Source organism: Aspergillus pseudonomiae, assembly GCF_009193645.1.
Source record: "Aspergillus pseudonomiae strain CBS 119388 unplaced genomic scaffold BDV37scaffold_121, whole genome shotgun sequence".
NCBI classification, from domain to species: Eukaryota; Fungi; Ascomycota; class Eurotiomycetes; order Eurotiales; family Aspergillaceae; genus Aspergillus; species Aspergillus pseudonomiae.
In genome coordinates, this window is record NW_022476113.1 from 11,922 (window position 1) to 35,127 (window position 23,206).

At 49.8% G+C, this 23,206-nt stretch overlaps 7 protein-coding genes across 7 annotated transcripts; 5 read left to right on the forward strand and 2 right to left on the reverse strand.

Annotated features, from left to right (window-relative positions):
• Positions 1–474: 474 nt before the first annotated feature.
• Positions 475–5,166, forward strand: BDV37DRAFT_276122 (peptidyl-prolyl cis-trans isomerase; the record flags this gene model as incomplete). Its single annotated transcript, XM_032085509.1, has 5 exons — positions 475–589; positions 647–2,413; positions 2,476–2,690; positions 3,376–4,553; positions 4,653–5,166. 5 exons carry the CDS (start codon positions 475–477, stop codon positions 5,164–5,166), a joined length of 3,789 nt encoding a protein of 1,262 aa, XP_031935718.1.
• Positions 5,167–6,628: 1,462 nt separating this feature from the next.
• ptcG (type 2C protein phosphatase PTC1) lies at positions 6,629–8,388 on the forward strand (the record flags this gene model as incomplete). Its single annotated transcript, XM_032088290.1, has 2 exons — positions 6,629–7,891; positions 7,945–8,388. The coding sequence occupies 2 exons, from the start codon at positions 6,629–6,631 to the stop codon at positions 8,386–8,388; spliced, it is 1,707 nt and encodes a 568-aa protein (XP_031935719.1).
• A 530-nt stretch (positions 8,389–8,918) lies between these two features.
• BDV37DRAFT_263364 (mitochondrial 54S ribosomal protein mL67) lies at positions 8,919–10,310 on the reverse strand. The gene is made up of 2 exons (XM_032083544.1): positions 9,909–10,310; positions 8,919–9,832 (listed from the first exon to the last, which is right to left on the reverse strand). The coding sequence occupies exons 1-2, from the start codon at positions 10,182–10,184 to the stop codon at positions 9,071–9,073; spliced, it is 1,038 nt and encodes a 345-aa protein (XP_031935720.1). The 5' UTR covers positions 10,185–10,310; the 3' UTR covers positions 8,919–9,070.
• BDV37DRAFT_263365 (uncharacterized protein) lies at positions 10,302–10,723 on the forward strand. Its single transcript, XM_032083545.1, has one exon. The coding sequence runs from the start codon at positions 10,309–10,311 to the stop codon at positions 10,468–10,470; it is 162 nt and encodes a 53-aa protein (XP_031935722.1). The 5' UTR covers positions 10,302–10,308; the 3' UTR covers positions 10,471–10,723.
• Positions 10,302–12,830, forward strand: BDV37DRAFT_263366 (putative UV radiation resistance protein (UVRAG)). Its single transcript, XM_032083546.1, has 2 exons — positions 10,302–10,666; positions 10,735–12,830. The coding sequence occupies exons 1-2, from the start codon at positions 10,586–10,588 to the stop codon at positions 12,505–12,507; spliced, it is 1,854 nt and encodes a 617-aa protein (XP_031935721.1). The 5' UTR covers positions 10,302–10,585; the 3' UTR covers positions 12,508–12,830.
• Positions 12,831–13,061: 231 nt separating this feature from the next.
• On the forward strand, positions 13,062–16,792 carry BDV37DRAFT_263367 (Zn(II)2Cys6 transcription factor domain-containing protein). Its single transcript, XM_032083547.1, has 6 exons — positions 13,062–13,391; positions 13,476–14,340; positions 14,388–15,382; positions 15,429–15,476; positions 15,526–15,818; positions 15,868–16,792. Exons 1-6 carry the CDS (start codon positions 13,241–13,243, stop codon positions 16,612–16,614), a joined length of 3,099 nt encoding a protein of 1,032 aa, XP_031935723.1. The 5' UTR covers positions 13,062–13,240; the 3' UTR covers positions 16,615–16,792.
• Positions 16,793–17,536: 744 nt separating this feature from the next.
• Positions 17,537–19,437, reverse strand: BDV37DRAFT_31677 (pepsin-like aspartic protease). The gene is made up of 4 exons (XM_032090433.1): positions 18,930–19,437; positions 18,593–18,870; positions 18,285–18,533; positions 17,537–18,222 (listed from the first exon to the last, which is right to left on the reverse strand). The coding sequence occupies exons 1-4, from the start codon at positions 19,277–19,279 to the stop codon at positions 17,885–17,887; spliced, it is 1,215 nt and encodes a 404-aa protein (XP_031935724.1). The 5' UTR covers positions 19,280–19,437; the 3' UTR covers positions 17,537–17,884.
• Positions 19,438–23,206: the final 3,769 nt, after the last annotated feature.

Genomic DNA, 23,206 nt, shown 5'->3' on the forward strand with positions numbered 1-23,206 from the left:
GATTACTGTTGATATCATGTGAGAGATGAAAGTCACATATACTAGCGCATGCACAATGACAGTTGAATTGAGACCAATCATATTGCTCACTAACCCTCCCTAGTTAGTAGACCTGCAAATCCCATTGAAGTATCCATAGTAACCTGGACCATAAGATTAAACATCCAATTCAATTGGAGGATCAAAACTTACCAACAGGAGGGCCTCGCCTCGTGGTAAGATTTGAAATATACCGAACTAAAGTAGGAACCTTGTAAGGCCACCCCACTTGGGCGCGCCTTCTTATCGATAAGATATTTAGCAATTCACGTGACGTCGGATAGAGCTGTAGCAACGAGCTGACAATTCATTTTGCGACGCTGTACTACAGGACCAACGTTTGTTCTACTTTTCCCCTGCTACCTTTCGCCAGTCTTTGGCATGCTTGTCAGATAGGCGATAGTTGGGTGATTGTATACTGAGTGATTATTCACCATGGCTTCCGAATTCATTGGATACAACGTTCTTGTGACGCTCAGAACTCCGCCTAATGCAACTGTCCAAGGCGTCGTGGCCAATGTCATAGGTCAACGTCTGATGCTGCGGGATGGTAAGTGAAGATAGTCCTATGCCGTTTTCTTGTATCAGTCTAATATGCAACTGCTAGTCGCACTTTCGTGGAGCCCCCAGAAATTTCCCACGTATTTCATTGAAGCTGCCGACATTGCCGACCTCTCTCTTGGACCGAACCCCAATGGGCCCTCGCATAATCAGCAGCCAGGCAGAGAGAGCCATAATATAGCCCATGCGCCCTCTGCGGTACCTGTACAACAACCATTTGTTGACCCGGCCATCTTAAGCTTCAGCAAACCATCTTCTGAGCAATTTATCCAGGGCGCAAGGCCAGGAGGGCCGCAGCTTCAACCCGCTCCGATCGACCGATTAAGCTCTCCAGCTTCTCAGAATATCCACCCCCCTCATCAGGTCCAGCGTGATCAGTCTGCAATCCTTACGGAACCATTCAGCAACTTGGAGCTGAATGTAGACGGCAGAGCAAATGAGCCTCACAATGCGTCTCAGGGAAATGAGTTGCATGGGTCTATTCCTGCAGGCAAGGATGAGTTTACAACTGCACAACGCTCTGCTGCCCAGGTCAACCTAAAGGGTGCTCGTCGCGTTGGTCAGAACAAGTCCCAGCGTTCAGGGTTAACGCCTGTTAATGAGCACGATGGTGCAGCGAATACAAACCCGAAGACCCGAGGGTGGCGTCAGACTGCCTTTGTAGAACCTGCCAGTCCACAAAAATACAGAGAAAGAGAGCCTAACTCACGGCGTCGGAAGAAGAAGAACCGCGGTTCTTATGCTGAGGATCCCAATGGTTGGGCAACAGAAGATGCCACCGACATTCAAGAACTGGGTGATTTCGATTTTCAAAGTAATCTCTCCAAATTCGACAAAAGAAGAGTCTTTGAGGAGATTAGAAATGACGACACCACGGCAGATGAAGCACGATTGGTTAGTTTTAATAGAAGGGTCCCCAAGCCGGGCACAAACGGCGGGAAGAATCTGCATTGGACTGAGAATGTGCTTGATAGTCCTCCGGGCAGTGAAACTGGAGACACTGACCAGGAGCCAAGCGACGCGAAACTGAGCAGCGGAAACTACTCAGGACGCGAGCTCTCAAGAGGGTCAGCACGAGCCCAGAGCCGCAAGGGAAGTGGCATTCTAGGACAACCCCTGGTACCTCCCCAGATCAACACTGTTGGGCGTGGCCAACTCAGCGCTTCTCGTACTACCAGTCCTCGACCTGGAAGTAAGGCTTCAGTTTCGGCATCGCCTATTAGCGGACCCGGCGTTCCTGGAGCCTCCTTGCGTCTCACTACCACGAATAGAAGTTGTCCGACTGTGAGCCCGCTACAAGCCCTCGAAGTCGAGCAAATTGCGGTCGCCGAACTTGGCCTGACTGAAGATATGATCACAGAAAACGCTGGGAGAAGCATTGCGGAAGCTGCCGTTGGCCTTTTGTCTAATGATGCCGCTGCGCCTACCATGCTTGTGTTGACCGGCAACCATCGTACTGGCGCAAGGGCCGTATCTGCTGCTCGTCACCTCCGTAACAGAGGACATCGTGTGACTGTCTGTATGCTTGGCATTGAGCACGAAAATGAATTACTCGAGAGCTGCCGCAAGCAGATTGATGTTTTCAAGAAGATCGGTGGACGTGTACACAGATGGGAAGATTTATCAACGCGACTTTCAACTTCTGAATTCAGTCCTGATCTAGTCCTAGATGCTCTATTCGGCATTCACATAGCCTTTGATGATCTCCGCACCGACGATCAAGCCGTGGCTTTTGAGATGATCGCCTGGGCCAACAGAAGCAACCTCGAAGTTCTGTCTGTTGATGTTCCTTCGGGCTTCTCAGCTTCGAGCGGTAAGTCTCTCCTACATCGATAGGCACCTTTTAGTACCCTTACTAACACAAGCCAACTACAGGTGAGGTGACTGTAATGGAGGGAGGCCGGGTGTGCGTCAGTTCCAAATCAGTAGTCTGCCTCGGAGCACCCAAGACGGGAATCATAAATGCACTGCTGGCTGGGGAGGGTCTTACTTGGAGCCTTTCCGTAGCAGACATCGGGATTCCTCAGATTGTATGGAGGAAATATGGGACACGTCGCCGGCACGGAATTGACTTTGGCAATCGCTGGGTGGTGCCTCTACGCTACCAACCATCCTCCGCTTGAGATTGCTCATGCGCGGTGGCCCCTGCCCTTTACTTCACGACTGAACAGCTTAATTTATGGCGTTATACGGGTTTTACTAAAAGAAATAGCGGGATTGATTCAGGGTATACCCCTTTTTGCAGTGTCAACGAAATGCATCATATCATGCTAGTCATAGCTGGTTCGCACTACGGCGAAATGATTTTAAGGAACGAGCGGATTGTATCATATGTGGTTTTTCCAAGGCCAATTCACTGCCTAGTAAAATAAAATACAGATCCATGGTTTTTTTTTTGATCCACTACCTAGCACCTAGCAGATGCCTATGTCAACCTGTATGTTAAATGGATCTATCCATCGGATGAACCTTGAATTATCCATCCTAGCCCGATTTGGTTAGATCCGTATCTAGGCCGAGAGCAATACATCATGTCTTGGGGCGCGGCCATCGGTTTGCGAAGATTCAGTCAGAATATCAACATAAAGCTTCATCACCGAGATGGGGAAAGGTTAGTTCAGTGAATTAGCATTCTGGGCTACTTGAAAATTTAATTTAATGCTAACAGACCCTTTGCCTGGTAGGGACGGACAAGCTTTACGTATGATACACCTCATTAAAGATTTGTTCTGCGCGGTCTAATAAGCTGGTTACTGATCGCAAAGCTCAAAACAGATCACACATTCTGAGTGGGCGTCGGGTGATGCGTACTCTGCGAGCGCCGGAGCAGGGGGAGGAAAAGGAGGAGACAACGCACCCTTCAAACGCCTTCCTTTCAATTTCTGCTCTCTCTCACTGCAGCCATTCACCCACCCGGTTTGCACGCATTCCGGGATAATTTTCGACCTCACCAACATCCTCCCTTGGATCAAGAAACATGGAAAGAACCCGGTAGACGGTACACCGCTGAAAAACTCCGACCTCATTAAGCTCAACATCGCGAAGAATGAATCGGGTGATTACGTCGACCCAGTAACCTATAAAGTCTTGACGGATAACACGCATATTGTCGCCTTGCGCAATACCGGAAATGTCTTCGCTTGGGATACCGTTGAGCGATTGAATATCAAGGGGAAGTTGTGGCGCGACCTCGTCACGGATGAGGAATTCGGACGCAAGGACATAATTACACTACAGGATCCACAGAATATCGAGTCGCGGAATCTCAGCTCCTTCAATTATTTGAAGGAAGGCGAAAGTGTGCCTAGACAGAAAGAGGAAGAGTCCAATGTCAATGCCAGCGCATTGGGAAGTTCCGCGAAGATCTTGAAGGCAAAGGAGGCTGTGGCAAAAGCCCGTTCGGAGAGAGCGCAGCGAGCTGGCTCTGCTGCTGTTGCCAAGAAGGTCGATGGTAGTACGAGTGCAAGTACTCAATCCAAAACGGCTTCGTTCCAATCTGGAAAACCTACACCATACAATGCAGCCAAGCATACTACGGGTCTGGCTGCGGCATCCTTCACGAGTACTGGTTTAACTCCACATACCTCTGCCGAGCTCGCGCTTCTTTCTGATGAGGAATACATGTTAAAACGGGGACGTGTAAAGCAAAAGGGTTATGCTCGAATCTCAACCACATCCGGTGATATTAACTTGGAGCTACAGACGGAATACGCGCCAAAGGCCGTGTGGAACTTCATCAAATTGGCTAAAAAGGGATATTATAAAGATGTCACTTTCCATCGCAATATTAAGGGCTTCATGATCCAGGGCGGAGATCCCTCGGGTACTGGCCGGGGTGGTGAAAGTATCTGGGGTAAATACTTCAATGATGAATTCGAGGGACCCTTGAAACATGATTCCAGAGGGACTCTCAGCATGGCCAATAAAGGCAAGAACACGAATAGTAGTCAGTTGTAAGTGTTCCTCTCTTGCCAAGTGTTTGCCTCTTTTTTGACCCCCACACTATGTCGGTAATTTGATCGAGACGGCATGTGCTAACTTTGTTCTACTAGCTTTATTGCGTACCGTGCTCTCCCACACTTGAACAACAAGCATACTATTTTCGGTCATGTAATCGACGATCCGACTCCTTCGTCCACAACCCTAAACAAGCTGGAAACGCACCCGGTCAATGCGTCAACTAACAGACCTACCCCAGACATTCGCATCACAGATGTCACCATATTTGTGGACCCCTTTGAGGAGTTTTTGAATCAGAAAAAGGCGGAAGAGACGTCAGGGAAGAATAAAACAGCCGATTCAACAGAAGAAGACGGGACAACTCAGCAGGAAGATGACGACCAGGTTACCTGGACAGGCAAAAGAGTGCGGGGCCCAGGCTCTTCAGGGGCTGGCGGTGATGCTTCGAGCGGAGTCGGAAAGTATTTGAAGGCTGCGTTGGCCAATCAAGCCGCTCAAGAGGAGGATGAAATCGTGGAATTTGTAGACGAGGAGCCAGAGCCCGAGCCGATGCGGAAGAAGTTCAAAAGCAGGGGAGGGTTTGGCGATTTCAGTTCGTGGGATTGAAAGTCTCCCTGTCGATGCTATGTATCTCGTACTGTAGGTACCTATGACTAAGATCATGATATGTCTATACAGCACAGTGTCCGGGATTCGTCCCCGAATATTTCTATATGAGTGTATGAATAAGTTGCAGGATGCTCACATTACACGGAGTTTTTCGCTCAATACGGTAGGGCGTCCTGTGCTCATGTTTACGCTCTCTGTGATATGGTCAATGCTTCTATGACCTACGGGTTACAAATTCTTCGCCATATCGGTTACAAGGTAAGTCGTCAGTTATATATACTACTATACATCTGTACACAAGTCAGTACTAGTAGAATGGTACAATACGAGAAAACAGTCAATAAATACGAACTAGTAGGAAAACCAAGGCACACTAGTTAGACGATATAACATACCATATCAGATCATATCGTATAGATTGGCATCTTATGATCCTTGACCCCTACTTAGTCCCAGGGGGAAAAAAGCAAACGGTTTGCCTCACTACTGTAAGTGATGCTGCTTTGGGGGATCCACAGGTCCCATTCCGTCCTCAACTAATAAAATAGTCTGGGCGGTCTTCCGCTCTTCCGGCACTGGCGTTCGACCGCCTGCGTGATTAGTTAAAACTCTTCCCCGACCTGGGTTTAGCGCGAAGGACGGGAGTGGGAAAGTAGCCTGAGTGCCAGCCTGCCAGGTGCTTTCCCAGCAATGATGAACAAACTACTAACTACTAACTACTAATAATAAATGCCATCGATCCCACCTCTAACCAACCCGCGCTCGCCGTACTTCAACCCGGAGTACTTCACCACTTTTACATCCAGAAACCTTGGAGCTTTGATTTCTATCTGATTGTCTTCCTCGTGAGTGCTATTTAATTCCTACCCAAATCCCGCCCAGTGGCTTAGCACACTGTTGTTTCTATGTGTCGCTGCGCAGTGGGGTTGATCATGATGTGCCCCCATGGTGCCTCATCCAAGGTGACAAGTCAGTTTCAGTTGGATAGTGTGACTTGTGATGATCCCTTCAAATCCATACCTATTTCCTACTAGTCACTGTTTTTTCGCGATGTGTTTTGGTATGTGCGGTAGAGAAGGGCCGCTATATGTCATGGACCTGTTGCTTTCCGACCACGCAGACGCCCAGACATTCGTCATCTGATACAACTGCTTCTTAAATATCACCTGAGTTTTTGAAACCATTACCTTTCAACCTACTTAAGTTGGAAGCCAGTTTTAGTAGACTCAGTCACTGACAGTCTCCTTATTTTTTCTTGTTCAGCTCTTTCCCCTCGCTTCCGCCGCAATTCCTACCCTCCTACGTCAGGCGTTGCCAGATTTCGCATTTCGCCTTCCACCGCCGCCGCCCTCTCCGCTCCAACTTTGGTCTGGTTTAATACCACAGTCCCATACCTACAATCAAGCTGGCAGGGAATAAGCGGAGAAGTTTTTCGAGCCAGGGTGGGTTGCTGAACAGAATGTTCAGTGGCTCCTCGAGCCCACCCAAAGACAAAGCAAATTCAGTTCCACATTCCGGTGCAGTCGATACACAATCTCTGAGTGTACATCCCGAGGAAGGCGCTGTAACCCATACCAGCAAGTCTTTGCCATCCGGTGGTTTCTTTACGAGAAGGACTAGCGAAGACCAGGGCCCTACCGGGGAGAAGAAGCGCCGGAGTAGCACAGTCACGAAAGCGGCGACGTTTTTCACCAACGCTAAGAATTCACTGAGTTTGAGTAGCAGTCCTCGTGAATCTTCGTCGTTCAATTATACGGTTCGGTCTCCGCAAACGTTGCAGTCACTTGGGAGCATGGACCCGGCATTGAGTGTCCCACAAGGGTCATTGAACAATTCGGCTGGTGATTCGCTACCAACTCCTCGCTCATCGTTCAAAGTTGGTGTCACAGAAGACCGGAATCGAAAATGTCGCCGGACTATGGAAGATACCCATGCATATCTTTACAACTTTTTGGGGACCCCCGCACCATTAGCCCGGGCTGATGGCGAGAACGAGACTGGTTCTTCCCTCGCACCCGATGAAGCGTCTAGTGTTGTTGAAACCGACAATGGGTACTTCGCCATTTTCGATGGGCATGCCGGCACGTTCGCTGCTGAATGGTGTGGGAAGAAATTACATCTGATCCTAGAGGATATAATGAAGAAGAACCCCAATACGCCCGTTCCGGAACTTCTCGACCAAACATTTACTAGTGTTGATCAGCAGTTAGAGAAGCTACCTGTGAAGAACAGTGGGTGTACTGCTGTCATTGCCCTTCTTCGATGGGAGGACCGGATCCCCAGTTCGCATTCGGCAACCGGTTCTTCCGCACTTGCTCCCGCAGCAGCCGCAGCCGCGAAGGGCGATTCCAATTCAGAGGCCGATGATACTCCCACCCAAACAACTAGTACTGGCCCGTCAATCCTACCCAAACTGCAAGAGAAAGCTATACGGCAACGTGTCTTGTATACGGCTAATGTTGGTGATGCTCGTATAATCCTATGTCGCAACGGCAAGGCGCTCCGGTTGTCCTACGATCACAAAGGTAGTGACGAAAATGAAGGCAAGAGGATAGCAAACGCTGGGGGCTTGATACTTAATAATAGAGTAAATGGTGTTCTCGCAGTGACCAGAGCTCTGGGTGATGCCTATCTCAAGGATCTCGTCACTGGACACCCCTATACTACGGAGACCGTGGTTCAACCGGACTCTGACGAATTTATCATATTGGCCTGCGACGGGGTAAGTGATGACTTTCGTGTTTTCCTATGAATGTCGCTAATGATCATGATTAGCTGTGGGATGTCTGTACTGATCAGGAAGCTGTGGATCTTGTTCGAAATGTTCCAGACGCTCAGGAAGCATCTAAGATCCTGGTCGACTATGCTCTTGCACGGTTTAGTACCGATAACCTTTCTTGCATGGTTATCCGACTCGATACGGATCGTGTCAAAGAGGTTATCAACAAGACAGCTGACCCAATCGGTGTGGCTGGCGATCCATCCATGGATGTCGAGCACGGCGTGAGCGAAGCAGACAAGATCATCGAGAGTGCAAGAAAGAGCATGGCCAATGCAGACATTGCAGACGATAATGAAACGGCTGAGAAGGGCAAAGGTGCAAATCTGCAAAAAATGGTCGATGGCGAACCCGGGCCAGAGATATCAATGGATGATCCTATTGATGCACCAACCGTCAGTCACTTGAACAAGACGGGTGCGAATGACGAAAATCCCTAAGCGTCGGGTAGCAACACCTGCGAGACTGACCTTGTGTCAGAAAGGGAGGGGGGAGGAAAGATTTGAACTACGTCCATATCTCGGCCCAGACAATGAATTTGCATCTTTGTTTCTTTGTTACCTTCTCTTTTCTGTCCTTGTTCACTTCAACAACTTACTGGCGTCGATCGCAGTCTAGGGACGTGGGACCTCTGGTAGCCCACGGTCACCGGTATCATCTTCTTTTCCTGCCGTTTTAGACCCAAACATGTGGGTTTTTCCAATTCTTCTTTTTTCTGGTTTTGCACTCTTCTATTTCCTCATCTACTTATAGAGGTACTCATCCTCTGCTTTTATGCCATTAGCCGAAGAAAGCGGTGCCAACCCGGTTCTACGTGTTCTACCTCCTCGGACAATGACTGACTGCTACTCCTGTATTGGTACATAACGCTGTAAATCTGAACCTCAAATTTGAAATCAAGAGAAATTAATATGGGTCTTCATAGATAGTTGGAGCTACAGCTAATGTTCCACCATATATATATTTTAACTAGGCGGAGAAGTAGTAATAAATTGACAATTTGCTAAACGCCATTGCATCATCTAAAAATACAAATCTGTATATGCGAAGAACGAATACATCTTTCCAATGTAATATCCACACAAGTTTCCATCAGTATTCAATACACGCCCTCTATAGCCCTTAGGCCTTCTGCTCCGGCTGCTTCTCCTTAAACGTCTCATCAGCAAGAACCTCCACACCGTAGTTAGGCTTCTGTCCTGGCATAACATGGCCGCGGGTCAGGTCGAGTTCACCGTGGCGGACACGCTCAGGCCAAGATTCGGCGAAACGAGCATCGTGAATATCAGTCCAGAGGATCTTGACGCCGTTGCTTTCCAGGCCGTTTGTGCTTTCAGGCTCCTGGACCTTGTATTCGACTTCGGGTGTGCTCAAGGTCTTTTCCAGCTCAGCCACACGCTCAGCCTGCTCCGCGGCCTTAGCTGTTTCCTTCGCACGAGCCTCCCTGCGGCGCCGTCTAGCAGTGCGAGTGAGGTATCCCCTTTTGCCATCAGCGAAGCCATTCGCGATCTCTTCCTCCTGGATGGCAAGAACGGCAGACACATCGGCAACACTGGTGGCCTTCTGGTCCATTAAAGCACGAGCGCGGTGTTTTTTCTCCATCAGCCAGCCAACCTTGTCTGCATACTTCTCGTCGAACTTCTTGGCTCCTTCGGGGTCTTTGGGCCGCTTCTGATCCAGGAACCTTTCACTGATGGTGATCATCTCACGAGGTGGGGCGAGTTGGCGCTGCATGGCAAATTCGCGGAGAAGATGGTAGGCACGGAGGCCAACCTTGGGTTCGTTGAAATGGACGGAGTAGTAAGGCACCCACATGTCCTTTCGGAGCGTAGCGGGGACGGTCTTTTTGCCATGGTATACTAGCTGCCGGAGGACATTGTTTTTCTAGGGAAATATACACCTTAGAATCTGCTCCTGTGGGATTAAAGAACGGGCACTATAATGAAAATGGTAGTCTTACCTCCAAATACCGCGTCAATGAGTAGACAACCTGGTTGGTGCGCATGTTATGATAGACGAAGATGTTCTTCCCGTGCGTAATGGCATTGATGGCCTTTCGTAACCGGACTCCCTCCTTCCACTGATGTGTCTTGAAAGCATTCGAGTTCTGTTCCCGCGCTTTTCCCTGGATCACGCTATGGTTCTCGACTGGCGGGCGACGGACGACGTTCCATGTCCCGATTTTGGTCGGGTCCAGGATCTTCTGGAACGGCTTGGTGACGGACTGCGAGGCCATTGCGGCCAGAAACGCACTGCTGCGTCTCTCTTATTGATCGAGCTTGAGGTTAAGTTGAGTAGAGTGTTCCCCCCTCTAGTGCATAGCGATTCGGGGAAAGGTGAGGTGAAGTGTGGTGAGGTTGATGGAGTGTCGGAAGCTGGAAAGTGAGACCGCGCGGATCAATTTTTCGACGGGGAGACCAAACCCGACCAAACCAAATGGGCCAACCCTCCCGTCACCTCCGCAGAGCAATGGATGCTTGTGTTTAAGCTCCCCATCATTCTTAATGAGCATTCGAGTTTAGCGCACATCTCATCCTTGTTATACTTTAATTTCTGAATTTACTTACACTCCATGTTATACTTTGGAGCTGCACCTATAATGATTGCGCACATCAACTAAACAATCAAACTGCCGCAATGTCGCTGACTATTACCTCGGAGGGCATAGGCCATGATGATGCTGGTAATCGTCGCGAGAGATCTTGGCTGTTCCCATCGGTAATTTCATCCTACAGTAGAATATCTGCCAATTGGTCTGGGGGTAAGCTGATAGGCTTGTTTTCTAGAATCGCAAGCTCCGCCATCTACAAGGCATCTCGATTCGTAATCTTGTTGTTGACCCCCCGAGCAGGACTCGGGGGAAAACTATTGATGACGAAGATATTCCCAACTCGTTCCAATCGCCGTCGAAGATCCTTGCACAGGATGCGAGTCGCCCCCTGAATCACTCGCGCTCGTTCACAAATCTCAAATCCGTCAAGGCAGCCGGCGATAAGTGTATTAGTCGCGAGCCGCCACCCCGGCGACAGCCACAACAAAGGCGAAACACCTTACCTTGGAGCGATCCCAACCCGCGTGCTAGACAAGTGAAATTGGAGGATATCACGAGGAGTCGAATGGCAGATACCTGGTTCTCCATGCATTGCGACAAGATCGAAGAACCGGTGTATGTGAGCGAGATCGTGAAGGATGCAACGAACCCAAGCTTCCGTTCCTTCGACCTGAACATGTGCGGGCCCTTAGTCTCGCGATCGGATAGCTTCACCCTCAAATTATGGGCGAAGACGACCGCTATGGAAGAGTACATGCTGTTGGTGGAATTGCAGTTACATCTACAATCCCTACAGTTTCTAGGAAAGTCGTTGGATAGCTTCCACCAACCGCTACCGTCAAACTCAGTTCTTTGCCATTTTGCGGACGGCGTTTATGGGAATCTGACGGATCTTCCACCAGTTTGGGTGCCTTTGCCTGCAAAAGCATCCAAAACTTCCGATAGGAATGCGCTGTCGACTTCATCCTACGACGCACTGATGCGGCTGGCAAACCTGGATGAGTGCATTCAAGACGCACTTATCACTAGGGAGAAGCTGGAGGCTCAAATAAGTTCAATTCTGGAGAGGAACCAGAAAGCTTTAGCCGTGACTAGCGAGGTTTCGCGAGCTCGGGATAAAGTTACGCTGACGAAACAGGCGGCTGTGTCTGAGAGGAAACAACTTCGCCTGACTAGGAAACGTAAGGAAGAACTGGTCGCCAGTTTACGCGCGAGGAAGGAGGCTATGGCGCGTGGGCGCCAGACGCAAGAAAGAGCTCGTAGTCATCTGCCCGATGCGCAGGAGAAGCTGCACTCCAGTGCTAAATTACTGGAAAAAGAGACAGAAGACTCCAAGGGCCAAATTCGGCGCATCTCAGAGGATCTACTGGCAATCTACCCTATTGAGCCGATCCCCGACAAACCGCTCGCGTTCACAATAGCGGGCCTTGCCTTGCCGAACTCGAACTTCACCGATATTCATCGGGACGCTGTTGCGGCCGCACTGGGATATACTGCACATTTGGTTTATTTACTGTCCTTCTATCTATCCGTGTCCATACCCTATCCGATCAATCCGTATCTGTCCAACTCGCAGATCCAGGACCCGGTTTCCGTCTCGCTTCCACAACGAACATACCCACTGTACCCGGTCAACGTCCATTACCGGTTCGAATATGGGGTGTTTCTGTTGAATAAGAACATTGAGTTTCTGCTGACTAAGCGGGGCCTTCGGGTGCTGGACATTCGACAAACTCTCCCCAACTTGAAGTATCTGCTGTACGTGCTCACGGCGGGGACAGCAGAAATCCCCGCACGGAAGGCTGGGGGAATTCGAGGCCTGCTACCGGGCCGGTTGACCCCCAGCATGTCGAGACGCGGGAGCGAAGACAGCGTTGCATACAGCGAATCCAACTTACCCCGGAAAATGATGAGTTCGTTGGTGAAATCCAATGGGGACGTCGCGCTTGACAAGGGGAAGAAAAATATCCCTGTCTTGAACACGACGTCAGCCTCTCAGGTGGCCTAAACCCGGTCCAGTCCCTCGTGGTGGTTCTGGATCTGCGTAAAGGGGGCTTATCTTGCTGACCCCTAGCGTCTCCGCCGTGATGATTTTTACGATCAGTAAATTTTTCTCTTTCTCGATCTTGTTTAATTACGATGTGGGTGGAATTTACTGTGCATCTGTAGCATTTGGGATGGGTTGATATCCCATATTTTAAGCATTTCCATTTGTATAGTATCTGTGGTCGATTTTGCTGCGTTCTCAAATAGAGGGAGACATACAACGGGATGCAAAAGCACCAAGAAAAATAAAACCTCGACTGGCGGGAACGCGAACCGACGGTGTCGAGTCTAATGGGGATTACTATTGATAACAGATATCACTGTTCAGGGAATTCATTGCAAATATAATTAAATTTGACGTTCGGCTACCCCGCATTTCCTTCCCCATTTATCGACTTTCCGTGGATACTGTGATTTTCTTCCAAATTCCATTTCCAATTGCAAACTTGTCGGTCTGACTGACTCTTGCAATGGTTTGAAGGAAGACCACCCGTTCTTTGTTGTGCGAATACCGAAGGAAATTCCAATCCTGCCCATGGGAGAAAAAGGCGTGTCGTCGTGCCTGATAAATACCCGCGAACCCCACCGCTTTCTAACGGAGCCCTCGCTTTGCATCGGCTTTCTCCAACTCCCAACCTGACCATAATCCACTTTGTGCGCCGGCAAAGGGCGGCACTACTGGAGGATTGGAGAACATGATGGCAGCAAGCAATGCACAACCCGACACTGGTCTCTATACCCAAAACAGCCAGAATCAGAAATCCCCGTCGCCCCAGGCCCAGCATCGCCGCGGTTATCAGGCATGCGACCCTTGTCGGAAACGCAAGGTGAAGTGTGATCTTGGCAGTAAGCGCAGTCCTCACATCGCAATCATACGATGCCCCTAGTCCCTTAATTCAGTAGAGTTATGACCTCTGACAGGCGTCGTAGGTGTCGACAATCCCCGTCCTCCACCCTGTGTACGATGTCGTCGCGAGAGCAAGCGCTGCGAGTTCTCCGCCACCCGGCGCAAGCGCAAACCCTCGGAAGTCGAGGAGACCGTAGATGGCGTACTCCGACGCGATAAGAGGATGATGATCGGGGATCCCGCATCAAATGATTCTCATAGTGATGCATCGTCGTCCTATGCACAGCCTGAGCCGGCGTCGTTTGAGAGCAATAGTGCCATTCCACAGCAGAAGTGGTCGTCCGAGCGATCACCGACGGTCGCCTCTCAGGTACCCCAGCCTACTACCAGCAGCCATCAATTCACGTCCAACACCCCTTCATCTACCACACACTTCCCCGATGCACGGAATACTCGATTGGTATACCCCTTGGGGGACCGAGCAACCAGTTTTAGTCTTGACGGCGGGCAAACCATGATGAATCGTACCGCGGTCGAGTTGCTGTCACCTGCAATCAGTAACAGTCACGATGCGTTACATCTGTTGTCCGAGGCTGCAGGCCGGACGGAAGATCTCAACCGTCAAAGTCTTGAAAATCGTTACGCAGCTCGGCAGTCTGTCTCGTCGTTCAACTCACCCATGTCACCCCTTACCCAGGTTGGCACACCCCGAAGCGCAGGAGGCTCTTTCTCCAGACCAGCTCGGTCTGGAGTGCAGATGAATAACTATTTTCCAACGACTGGATCGAACTCGGTAGATCATCAAGCCTCTGATGGCCGTGGCCAGTCAGGTCCTTCGGAAAGTCTTCAAGACCCAGGCTTTACGGATGCTGTCAAGGCCTGGTCACGATTGCGTTTCGTCCGTGCTGGTTGGCTTTCAGTCGAGGAAGCCATGGCTTATGTTGCATAGTATGTTACTTTCTTTCTTTCATATCATCGCTCGCTGACTTGGGTAGTTACTACAAAAATCTGGCTAATTTGAGCCCAATCGTCATCCCTGATTTCTCTCACCCTTCTACCCATCGTACTTTGCTCACCGACGAGCCCGTGCTGGCTGTTACGCTTCTTACAACAGCATCACGACATATGAAACCCAAGGGAGACGGAGCATATACCCGTTCCTTTTACATCCATGACCGGCTCTGGTCGTATCTACGTGGAATGATTGAGCGTCTCTTTTGGGGTCAAGAGAAGTTCGGTGGGGATAGCATGGGAATCAGCAAACCACGCTCGTTCGACCTAGCGCCCACATCGGCGAAAGTGAATCTCAAGGGCAATCTGCGATCGCTAGGAACTATAGAAGCTCTATTGCTGCTAACAGACTGGCATCCACGGAATTTACATTTCCCTCCTGGTGACGACGAGAACACACTACTGGACTTGGATGCCCAGACGCGGCCCGAAAAGGATTCAGAAATGGACGCCGACAATATCCTGAATCGTAACCAGAACACCTCGGCAGAAGGCCGACTTGCTTTTCAGAAGTGGCTGGAACCTGCTTGGCGGTCCGATCGAATGTCTTGGATGCTACTTAGCACAGCACAAGCCTTAGCATTCGAGCTGGGGGTGTTCGATCAGAAGAACGACGAGAAGGCGGCGAGCGAATATCCAGCTGAGCACACACGAAAAAGGCGGCTTCGTCGCCTTATCCTTGTGTACAACACGCAGAGCAGTGGCCGCATTGGTATTCCGTCGATGCTTCCTCTCCCACAATACGCCAACGACATCCAACCGACGAATGTAGCCAATGTTAAAGGTGGCGATGCGAACATTGACAAAATGCACGATTGTTGGATCGGAATTACCAAGATTATGTACCAGAGTAACCAACTACTGTTCGCCTCCAACGAACAAACATCAGAGTTGATCCGCAGTGGTCGATATCGAGACCAGATTGATAGATTCCAGCCATTTTTGCGTGAATGGCGTCAGAACATTGACACTCTTGATCGTAAGTTTCTATTATTTGGTTCATGGGTCAACGCTGACAATCCCAGTTGCACCTCCAATGAGGATGCTCTTGATGATTGAGTATGAATATACTCGTAAGTTGCTCTTCTAACCTGTGCTGTGCTGAAGACTGACATCCCCCAGGATTATATGTCAATTCCCTGGCTCTACAGGCTGTAGTTGACCGGTGGACAACCATGTCGAACGAAGCCGCCCAAAATACAAGGCCAGGATCTGGGGCAACTTCAGCCAATAGCTGGTTCAACGTGCTCATGGAGTTGTACCGTGTCAATGAACAGTATATTCAAGAGGTTGTGGATGCGTCGCGCAGAATTCTGCAGACCGTACTGGAGGAGCTTATTCCTGGAGATCACCTCAAGCATGCACCTGTCAGGACCTACTTCCGAATCTTGTCTGGGATGATTTTTATTCTCAAGGTATGCCTTATCGTCTACAGGGTTTATGCCATATTGACTAACGAAATAGACATTCACTCTTGGTGCGAGAGAAGACGACGTTCGTGTCTCCTTGGACCTCCAGGACCGAACCGTTGAAGCATTACGGACACATGTAGTAGACGATGTCCACCTGAGTCACGCCATCGCCCGACTGCTAGAGCTGCTCACGACCAGCATTCGTACTCGATTCTTGCGATTCGCGCCGATGGACCGTGGCAACGACGGCGAGCACGACCGCGCGTCTGCACCAACCTCCCGAGCCCAATCACCCCGTCTGCGCGAAAACCGGCGAGACGGCACGAGCAATGGCTGGACACCAGCGCAAAACTCGACGAATAATTTGGGCTATGTTGACAGTAATGGTCACTCGACCGGCACTCCGATGACTTCGGTACATGACCCACTGGCTGGAATCCCGGCACAGCCGATCAACTCGTCCAACATTAACGTTTCATTCATGCCCCCACCGCCATCCGTGTATCACAACTACTATGACCCGAATGCAACGCCCCCCGCGGGAGACCTGGACGGCACGAACGTTCCGTCGCAGTCAATGCAGGACTCTGGCGGACTCCCAGACTGGTTTGCCCTGCCGCTCGACCAATTCTTCAACAGCTCCACCCTAGTGGATCAGGGTCTAGGGGGCACAGGACCCATGGTGGGCGAATTCGACATGCTCGAAGTCCTCCTGAACGAACAGTACGACGGACACGCTGACAATCTTGAGTCCACCGGCGGTGGCACCATTCCGTCTCAATTTTTACAGTCATCGTAAACAACATGAAATCACGGCAGATATCGACCCCCTACCCCCAGTCACATAGGAATTGCGATTGTGCAATGGATTAAAGGAGATAAATACCCTAATGTACAAATGAACGTTATGATATCATCAATCAATCATTGTCAATTAATTACATATATCAAAAATTCAATTCCCCGGCAGTTACTTCCCCTTGACAAGTCCAACGTCAAAAACTAAGTACAAAACGATTTGTAAAACAATCAAACTAAAACAAAAAAACCTCACATAAACTACCCTCTCCCTCCCTACTCTAAGCATCCAGACCCACAACATAAAATCCTCCACAAATCCACCCAACAATCCCTGCCGAATAAAAATCATGACAAAACCCCATGAGCCAAAAAAAAAAAAAGGAGAGAAAGAAAGGCAAGGAAAGGAAGGTAAAAAAGAAAAAAAACATGGAAGTACAATCCGAACCTACCAGGAACATCCGCTTAGTCAACCGTTCCCACCACGTTTTCACCCTTATCTGACGGCTCGGAGATCGGCCGGCGATTTGCCGTTACATTTACTAAATGTTAATCTGAGAGTGGGGATTGATTTGCGTTTGGTTGATGACATATGATTCGATGATTTATGGCGTGGGGGGGTTTTTTTTTGTTTGTTATTTGAGTAGGAGATTCAGGGTACTAGTAGGGAGTACGTTTTTTTTTGGATTTAGCTATGTTGGGAGTTGTTTGGGGGACTTGTGTTGCTTTCTTATGCGTGAGGGGTGTTCGGGAATGTGGTGGAGATGTGGTGATCATGATGTTGAGGAGTGTCCTTTGTATGTCTTTGTTTCAGAAATATAGATTGAGTTATGTCATTGATCTTGGACGTGTAAGGGCTGAGAATAGAGTTTTGGTGAATTATATCTGAAACGGGACCTGTTTGAGATTTAGTGCAATTGCATGGCAGTATCCCTGTTCCTGTCTACTACCTAGTACTTTTGTATCCATGGATGAGGTAGTGTGTATCAGAGGATGAATTGCGTTATGTAATTGAAAGCTGGCCCTCTCGTGTAACGATCGACGTGGTCATATGTACAGGTGAAAGAAGACAGTCGCAATCATCCATCAACATGTGCCCGCATTCCAAACCATCTCTCATAAATCAACGTCGCCATATACAAGAAGAAAATAGATACATCGGTAGATCAAATTACTCATCTCCAACAAATTAAGCCAGATCGCCCGCTAGGGGGTTGGCTCATTAGAGTTAGGCTGTGCAGTAGAGCACGGAGCCCGCATTAGTTGGGCATTTAAGCCTGGGCGGCGAAGCCGAGTCTGGGGCCCTGGGAGTCGAAGACGACGTACTGGCTCTTCAGGAAGACATCACCCAGGATGGAGAGGCCGAGACCAGAGTTGCTCTGGATACCGCCAACGCAGGTGGAGCCGCCCTCCTGGAGAGGAGCGTAGTTGATGTGCTTTCCGGGGATGACGGCGTTGTAGGAGCCGATCACGACGGTGAACTCGGGGAGCTCAGTGTCGCAAGGGAAGACGTAGCCTCCAGCGGATGCGTCGTTCTTGGCGCCCTGAACCTGCTTGTAGTAGGCGTCGACGATTGCGTCATCGAGCATGACGAGGGTAGTACCGGTGTCTGGAGAGAGGGGTTAGTAGCTGTCCAGTCGTGATCGATCTGTGTTTGGATGGGGGACTCACCAGCAATACCGGTGATGGGGGCCTTCTGGGCGTCGCCCTTTCCGACAGAGTAACCGTCAGCAGTGAACTGCCAGAAACCCTGGGAGCTGTCCACATCGGCATAGGCGAGTTCACCGGTGAACTTGCTCTTGTCGATGTAGCCGAAGTCATAGGAGCCAGGAGCATGGTACTTCAGGGTCACGGCGAACAGGGGAGAGTCCAGCTGGCTCTTGACGGTGTCGAAGAACGTAGTCTGGGGCTTGGGCTTAACTGTAGCCCTTGTCAGCCAACACCAGTCATCGACGTTGTTCACATGAAGGATGCCTTACCAGTGTTGATCGAGCTGAAAGCGAGACCCAGAAGACCGTCGTTGTTCTTGTCCTCAACGAACTGCTGGCTGATCTTGCTGGCAGGCTCGACGGCCTGGCCCTGGGCAGTGACGCCACCCACGGTGACGGTATCTTTATAGACATCGCCGCTGGCACTGCTGCCGTCACCATAGCTGATGGACCAGCTAGCACCCTCGATCTTGGTGGCGTTACCGGAAGGCTTGTAGAGATCGTGGCCGGCCTGCTCGGACTTGGGGAGCTCCTCGGAGAAGACCCAGCTGGATTATGATTAGTCGAGCATTTTTTTTTAAGATGTGGAGAACCGGCTATCACTCACAGATCGGCAGAGCCAGTGTCAAAGTCGAGGTTCAGGGTCGTACCACCGACGTTGACAGGAGTCAAGTACTCAATGTCGTTGGGCTCGGGAGAAGTCACGACAGTACCGCTACCCGAGGCAACAGCGCTTTTGAGGTGTGAAGGCACAGTTCCGCCATACTTAGCAAGAGCCTTGCTGTAGATCGCGGGGAAGTTAAGGGTCTTGGGACCGACGCGAGAAGTCTGTCTGGTGATCTGGTTGATGGTGAATCCCCGGCGGGCATGGGGGGAATGAGAGGGACCAGTGGGCAACGCAGAGGCGACCGTGGAGAGGCCGACCGCGACGGCAGCGACTTTGCTCAAGACAACCATGGTGATTGCTCTCTAGGCGAAATGTCGAGAAGACAGAAAAGGAGCGAAAGACTGGATGTGAAAGAATGACAAGCACAAAGCCTAGATGAACTCAAGAATCTTGTTGGAGAGGATGAGAGAGTGATGGGCAAGTCAGGGCAGCTGGAGGGCGCTCCTTTATAGCTTTGTCTGCTCTGGTGGGCATCATGATGGTTGTGATGATAGTCAACGGACTCCGGTTCAGGGGAGCAGTCCACATCAGCAGCACTAGGCAGTGTTTCTCCTCTCGGTATGGAGCGACAAAGATCCTTGCCATCCAGTAAGCTTTCTTGGCCCAGTTACAAGCTCATCCACTGCAAAGTAAGAATGAGTTGAAAGGGTGTTGGCGCCAAGATCCTCATGGACGAGTGTCCCTGAATGGTGAGCTGATTAGGCGAGAGGAACAAGCACTCTGCCCCATGTCTAGACCCGGATGCTACGGCGGGAGTGGTCATTGCTTGTTTTGGACAAGACCTCTGGTCAGGTTCTGTTGATCGCCACCTCCATATCGCAGATTAATTGAGGTGGACGGATATCTCCGTTTGGTGGAAAGGACGACATCCATCATCCATTCGATATCGGTCCGGCGATCGCCATTGACCCGGGCTGGCGTAGTATTGGAGGAGGGGAAGGCGCAGGGGTACCAGGGTTGAGAAGGCCCAAGAGCAGTGAAGAAGATGATCCTGTCATCAATGCAATCAATCTATCTGGGGGCCTGTGAGGAGGGCCGGAGCAAGGCCGAACGATGATTGAAGGAAATGAAATTGAGAGGGGGAAAGAAAAGGACCCACGCTAGACCTCGACTTGGGGTGAATGTATGGGACTCGGGCTCTGAGTGGCTCCGTCCCTTATACTTCCCGACTAGCACTCGGCGTACGAGTCTTGAGTCGGGACTAGTCCTCATTAGCACGCCCCCGTCACATGGGGCGTGCCTGAGACACGAGGCCATCCAGCTCTCCTGATGGAGACGAACCGTCGGAGTCCTGAAGATCACCGTTGGTCCCTGAACCACCACCCTCTGCTATCTCCCTCGTCTACTACAATTCATTTCACTCATCACCGACCTTTTCTGTAATCTGCACATGAATGGAATGTTCTATCAACGTTTCCATGATCTCGGAATTACCAAATTGAAAAACATAAACTGAGACAGCCAATGATCCTGTTATATCAGACGCAAGGTGAGATTCTTGTCGCTGTACCCGCACCCGCCCTCAGCCTACCTCACTAAGCTCGAGCGATGTTACTCTGCCTGCGACCACTCGTCAGTTCCCCACCATCCTTATCAGAAAATACTCAGTTTCTCGATTTCTAAGGAAAGCAGAAAGTCTCCATGAACCAAGACACTGTTCTCTATAATCCAACCAGATTTCATCCTTTAATGACGAGGGTCAACGCCGTGCTGAATACGGGCAAATAACCGCGCCCGACTTGATTTTGGTCGCTCTCCACTTAGCATGCATATTCCGTTGAAGACGGGGCAAGCGGTTTGGGTGGACTGACAGGAAAGTCCCTAATGGTTAGGGCTGTCGATCGCCGACGGATTCGGTGATAAGCGGCTCAATAATCAACGAAATCAGTCCATGGCTCGCTGCCGGTACCTACCTTATCGGGGGTGCCTATGGACTGGGGTTGAGTTTATTACTGGGTAGTACTAACTATCCCAATTTGCCTATAACTCAATTATTCCAAGTTTTTGTAGACAGTCTCGGAAGCCGTGTCTGCCGCTCCGTTGAACCGAATGAACGGTATACTTACAGGAAAAACAGAGAAAGTAAGCCGTAAGTGGCCGTCGAGTGGTATGCTTTTACATATTCATGGTACTAAATATTTTGTATAGCCAGTCTTTCGCCTAGTGCGGCAAGGCTACTTAACGCACTTGGTAGCAGTGACATGCCATCCATATACCATTTTCAGCTAGCTTGGCGAAGTTAAGAACGACGCCGTCTCTTTTTTGGCTTCCGCCGTCATACTGCCCTCAGATAACGACTTCTGCAGGGACCGAATACCAAGAACAATGGCGAGATAATGCACAACCCTAGTAGACAATGACGAGCGCACTAGTTCTCCCGACAGTTCAAAATAAGAACTATTACTATTATCTAATAGCGGACCGCTTATCTCGGGAGAAGTTAGTCAGATGCTTGTCTAACAAGCTTCACAATCCAATGTATTCAGTCGAAGCTAGCAATCCTGCTCACTTCTGCATTACCTGAAAATCCTTACATACTGATAGCCTGATGGACGGACCGCCGACGGGAAGGATTCAGACTGGAAAATTCCTCACTCGGAGCTATTCTGGATTCGCTCCGCAGTGGCACCAATTGACTGTAATCGCTCGTCTTGGATCGGCAGTCCAGCATTAACGAACGTCTTATTGCTAAATCTCCACTGCGTGTCCATCTGTCTGTTTCAGAAGAGGGAATTAACCAGGCCCACTATCTGCTCGGTGGACGCTATGCATTCGGCCGGAATCTGACTCCATGCCTCGTAACTTAGCAGCCCGGTTTTGACAACCCACTATTGCTACAATTGACGAGGATTCCATCGTCCAAGAAAGGTGCTCTGTTATGGATCGCATGAATCCAACAACACAATGTCTTGATGTGGTGTAAATGGTGGCAAAATAGCCATGTTGACCCAGCGAGCGAACATGACATTATCAGCCACTTTGGAAGATCACTATTTCTCCAAGAGAAAGTAGGAGGTATAGATCACCCTGACCAGATTAACATGTATGAAGTTAACGTGAGGACAGAGTGGTAGCCCGTCCTCGCTCGTTGATTTGCTGGCGAGGGCTAGTCATACAATAAACAAGCAGGGTAAGCGGCATGCGAAGAAAAAAGCAACTGTAGATGAACCAAATTCAGGTCGACTAGATCGCTGCCATACAGTCTCAAATGCCTGTCCAACACTCTCATAGACGGTGACGTTCGCGAGGGCAAATATGCCATTCAGCTATGCGGCAATTTCCTCCCCGGTAGCAGGTTCGTCCACCACAACGATCTGCCAAACTTGGGTTGCAAGTGACTTGCAGACGGCAAGGCCTATGCCAGAAGCTATGGAAGATAACATTAGATAGGTCGTCCCAAGTCTACGCACAGCCTGGCATTCTGTCAAACTCACCACCACCGATGACTAGCACGCCTTTCGCCATACTTCTTTGGCATATCCAGAAATCTGCTTCTGACCAGATAGGTCATTGCTGCGTAGTTTGCGAACCGGTGATACAGTATGAGAGGCCAGGCGTCAATTTTTCAAATCAAACTTCGCCTCTCAATAATACCTGTCTCGCATCACATCTGAGCTTGGAGACCTCAATGTCTGATCCAATTCCAATCGCCCCAGCTGAAGAAGAGATAGAAGCCAACGTACATCAATCTAGCAAATGTAGAAAACGGTAGGTTTTACCAATGCATCTGAGGCTATAGTTGAACCCCGGGCATATCCCGTGGAAGGAGTTGGCAAGTGTCGGTATGAAACGCCTCAGATATATACACTTCCTCTGCGTTTCGTAACCGGGACGTCACCTCAACTTATATTTACCATCCCTGGAACACGAAACTCTGTAACAAGCAAATAGAAATCATGCAATCTTACCACAAGGAAGTGCCAAATTCACAATCCCAAGCCAGAAACATTTGAACAGATATCCTCCAGCAGTCTTTAAGAAAGCCAAACTAAAAACAAGAAAACGCCTCCCTTCCAAGGCATAAGTAAGCTTATCGTAAACAAGCTTAAACTCAATAACCGGAAGGCCCTCCTTGGCCAGACTCAAACTCCAAGATAACAAGGACCTCTCTTGCCAGATTAACCTTCGCTCCGGATAAAGGGATGCAAAAGAGGTGCTTCGGATAGACACCAAAAAAGTGCTCTATTGTCGAGTCGATCGTATGCTTTGTATTAGGG

Coding starts and splice junctions, on each gene's coding strand:
- BDV37DRAFT_263364 (XM_032083544.1), bottom strand. CDS start 10,184: ATGGCCTCGCAGTCCGTCACCAAGCCGTTCCAGAAGATCCTGGACCCG. Junction 9,833..9,908: donor CATTGACGCGGTATTTGGAG/GTAAGACTACCA, acceptor ATATTTCCCTAG/AAAAACAATGTCCTCCGGCA.
- BDV37DRAFT_31677 (XM_032090433.1), bottom strand. CDS start 19,279: ATGGTTGTCTTGAGCAAAGTCGCTGCCGTCGCGGTCGGCCTCTCCACG. Junction 18,534..18,592: donor TTTCAGCTCGATCAACACTG/GTAAGGCATCCT, acceptor CAAGGGCTACAG/TTAAGCCCAAGCCCCAGACT. Junction 18,223..18,284: donor CCCCATCACCGGTATTGCTG/GTGAGTCCCCCA, acceptor CCCTCTCTCCAG/ACACCGGTACTACCCTCGTC.
- BDV37DRAFT_263367 (XM_032083547.1), top strand. CDS start 13,241: ATGATGGCAGCAAGCAATGCACAACCCGACACTGGTCTCTATACCCAA. Junction 13,392..13,475: donor GGTGAAGTGTGATCTTGGCA/GTAAGCGCAGTC, acceptor CAGGCGTCGTAG/GTGTCGACAATCCCCGTCCT. Junction 15,819..15,867: donor GGATGATTTTTATTCTCAAG/GTATGCCTTATC, acceptor CTAACGAAATAG/ACATTCACTCTTGGTGCGAG.
- BDV37DRAFT_263366 (XM_032083546.1), top strand. CDS start 10,586: ATGTCGCTGACTATTACCTCGGAGGGCATAGGCCATGATGATGCTGGT. Junction 10,667..10,734: donor GATCTTGGCTGTTCCCATCG/GTAATTTCATCC, acceptor CTTGTTTTCTAG/AATCGCAAGCTCCGCCATCT.
- BDV37DRAFT_263365 (XM_032083545.1), top strand. CDS start 10,309: ATGGAGTGTCGGAAGCTGGAAAGTGAGACCGCGCGGATCAATTTTTCG.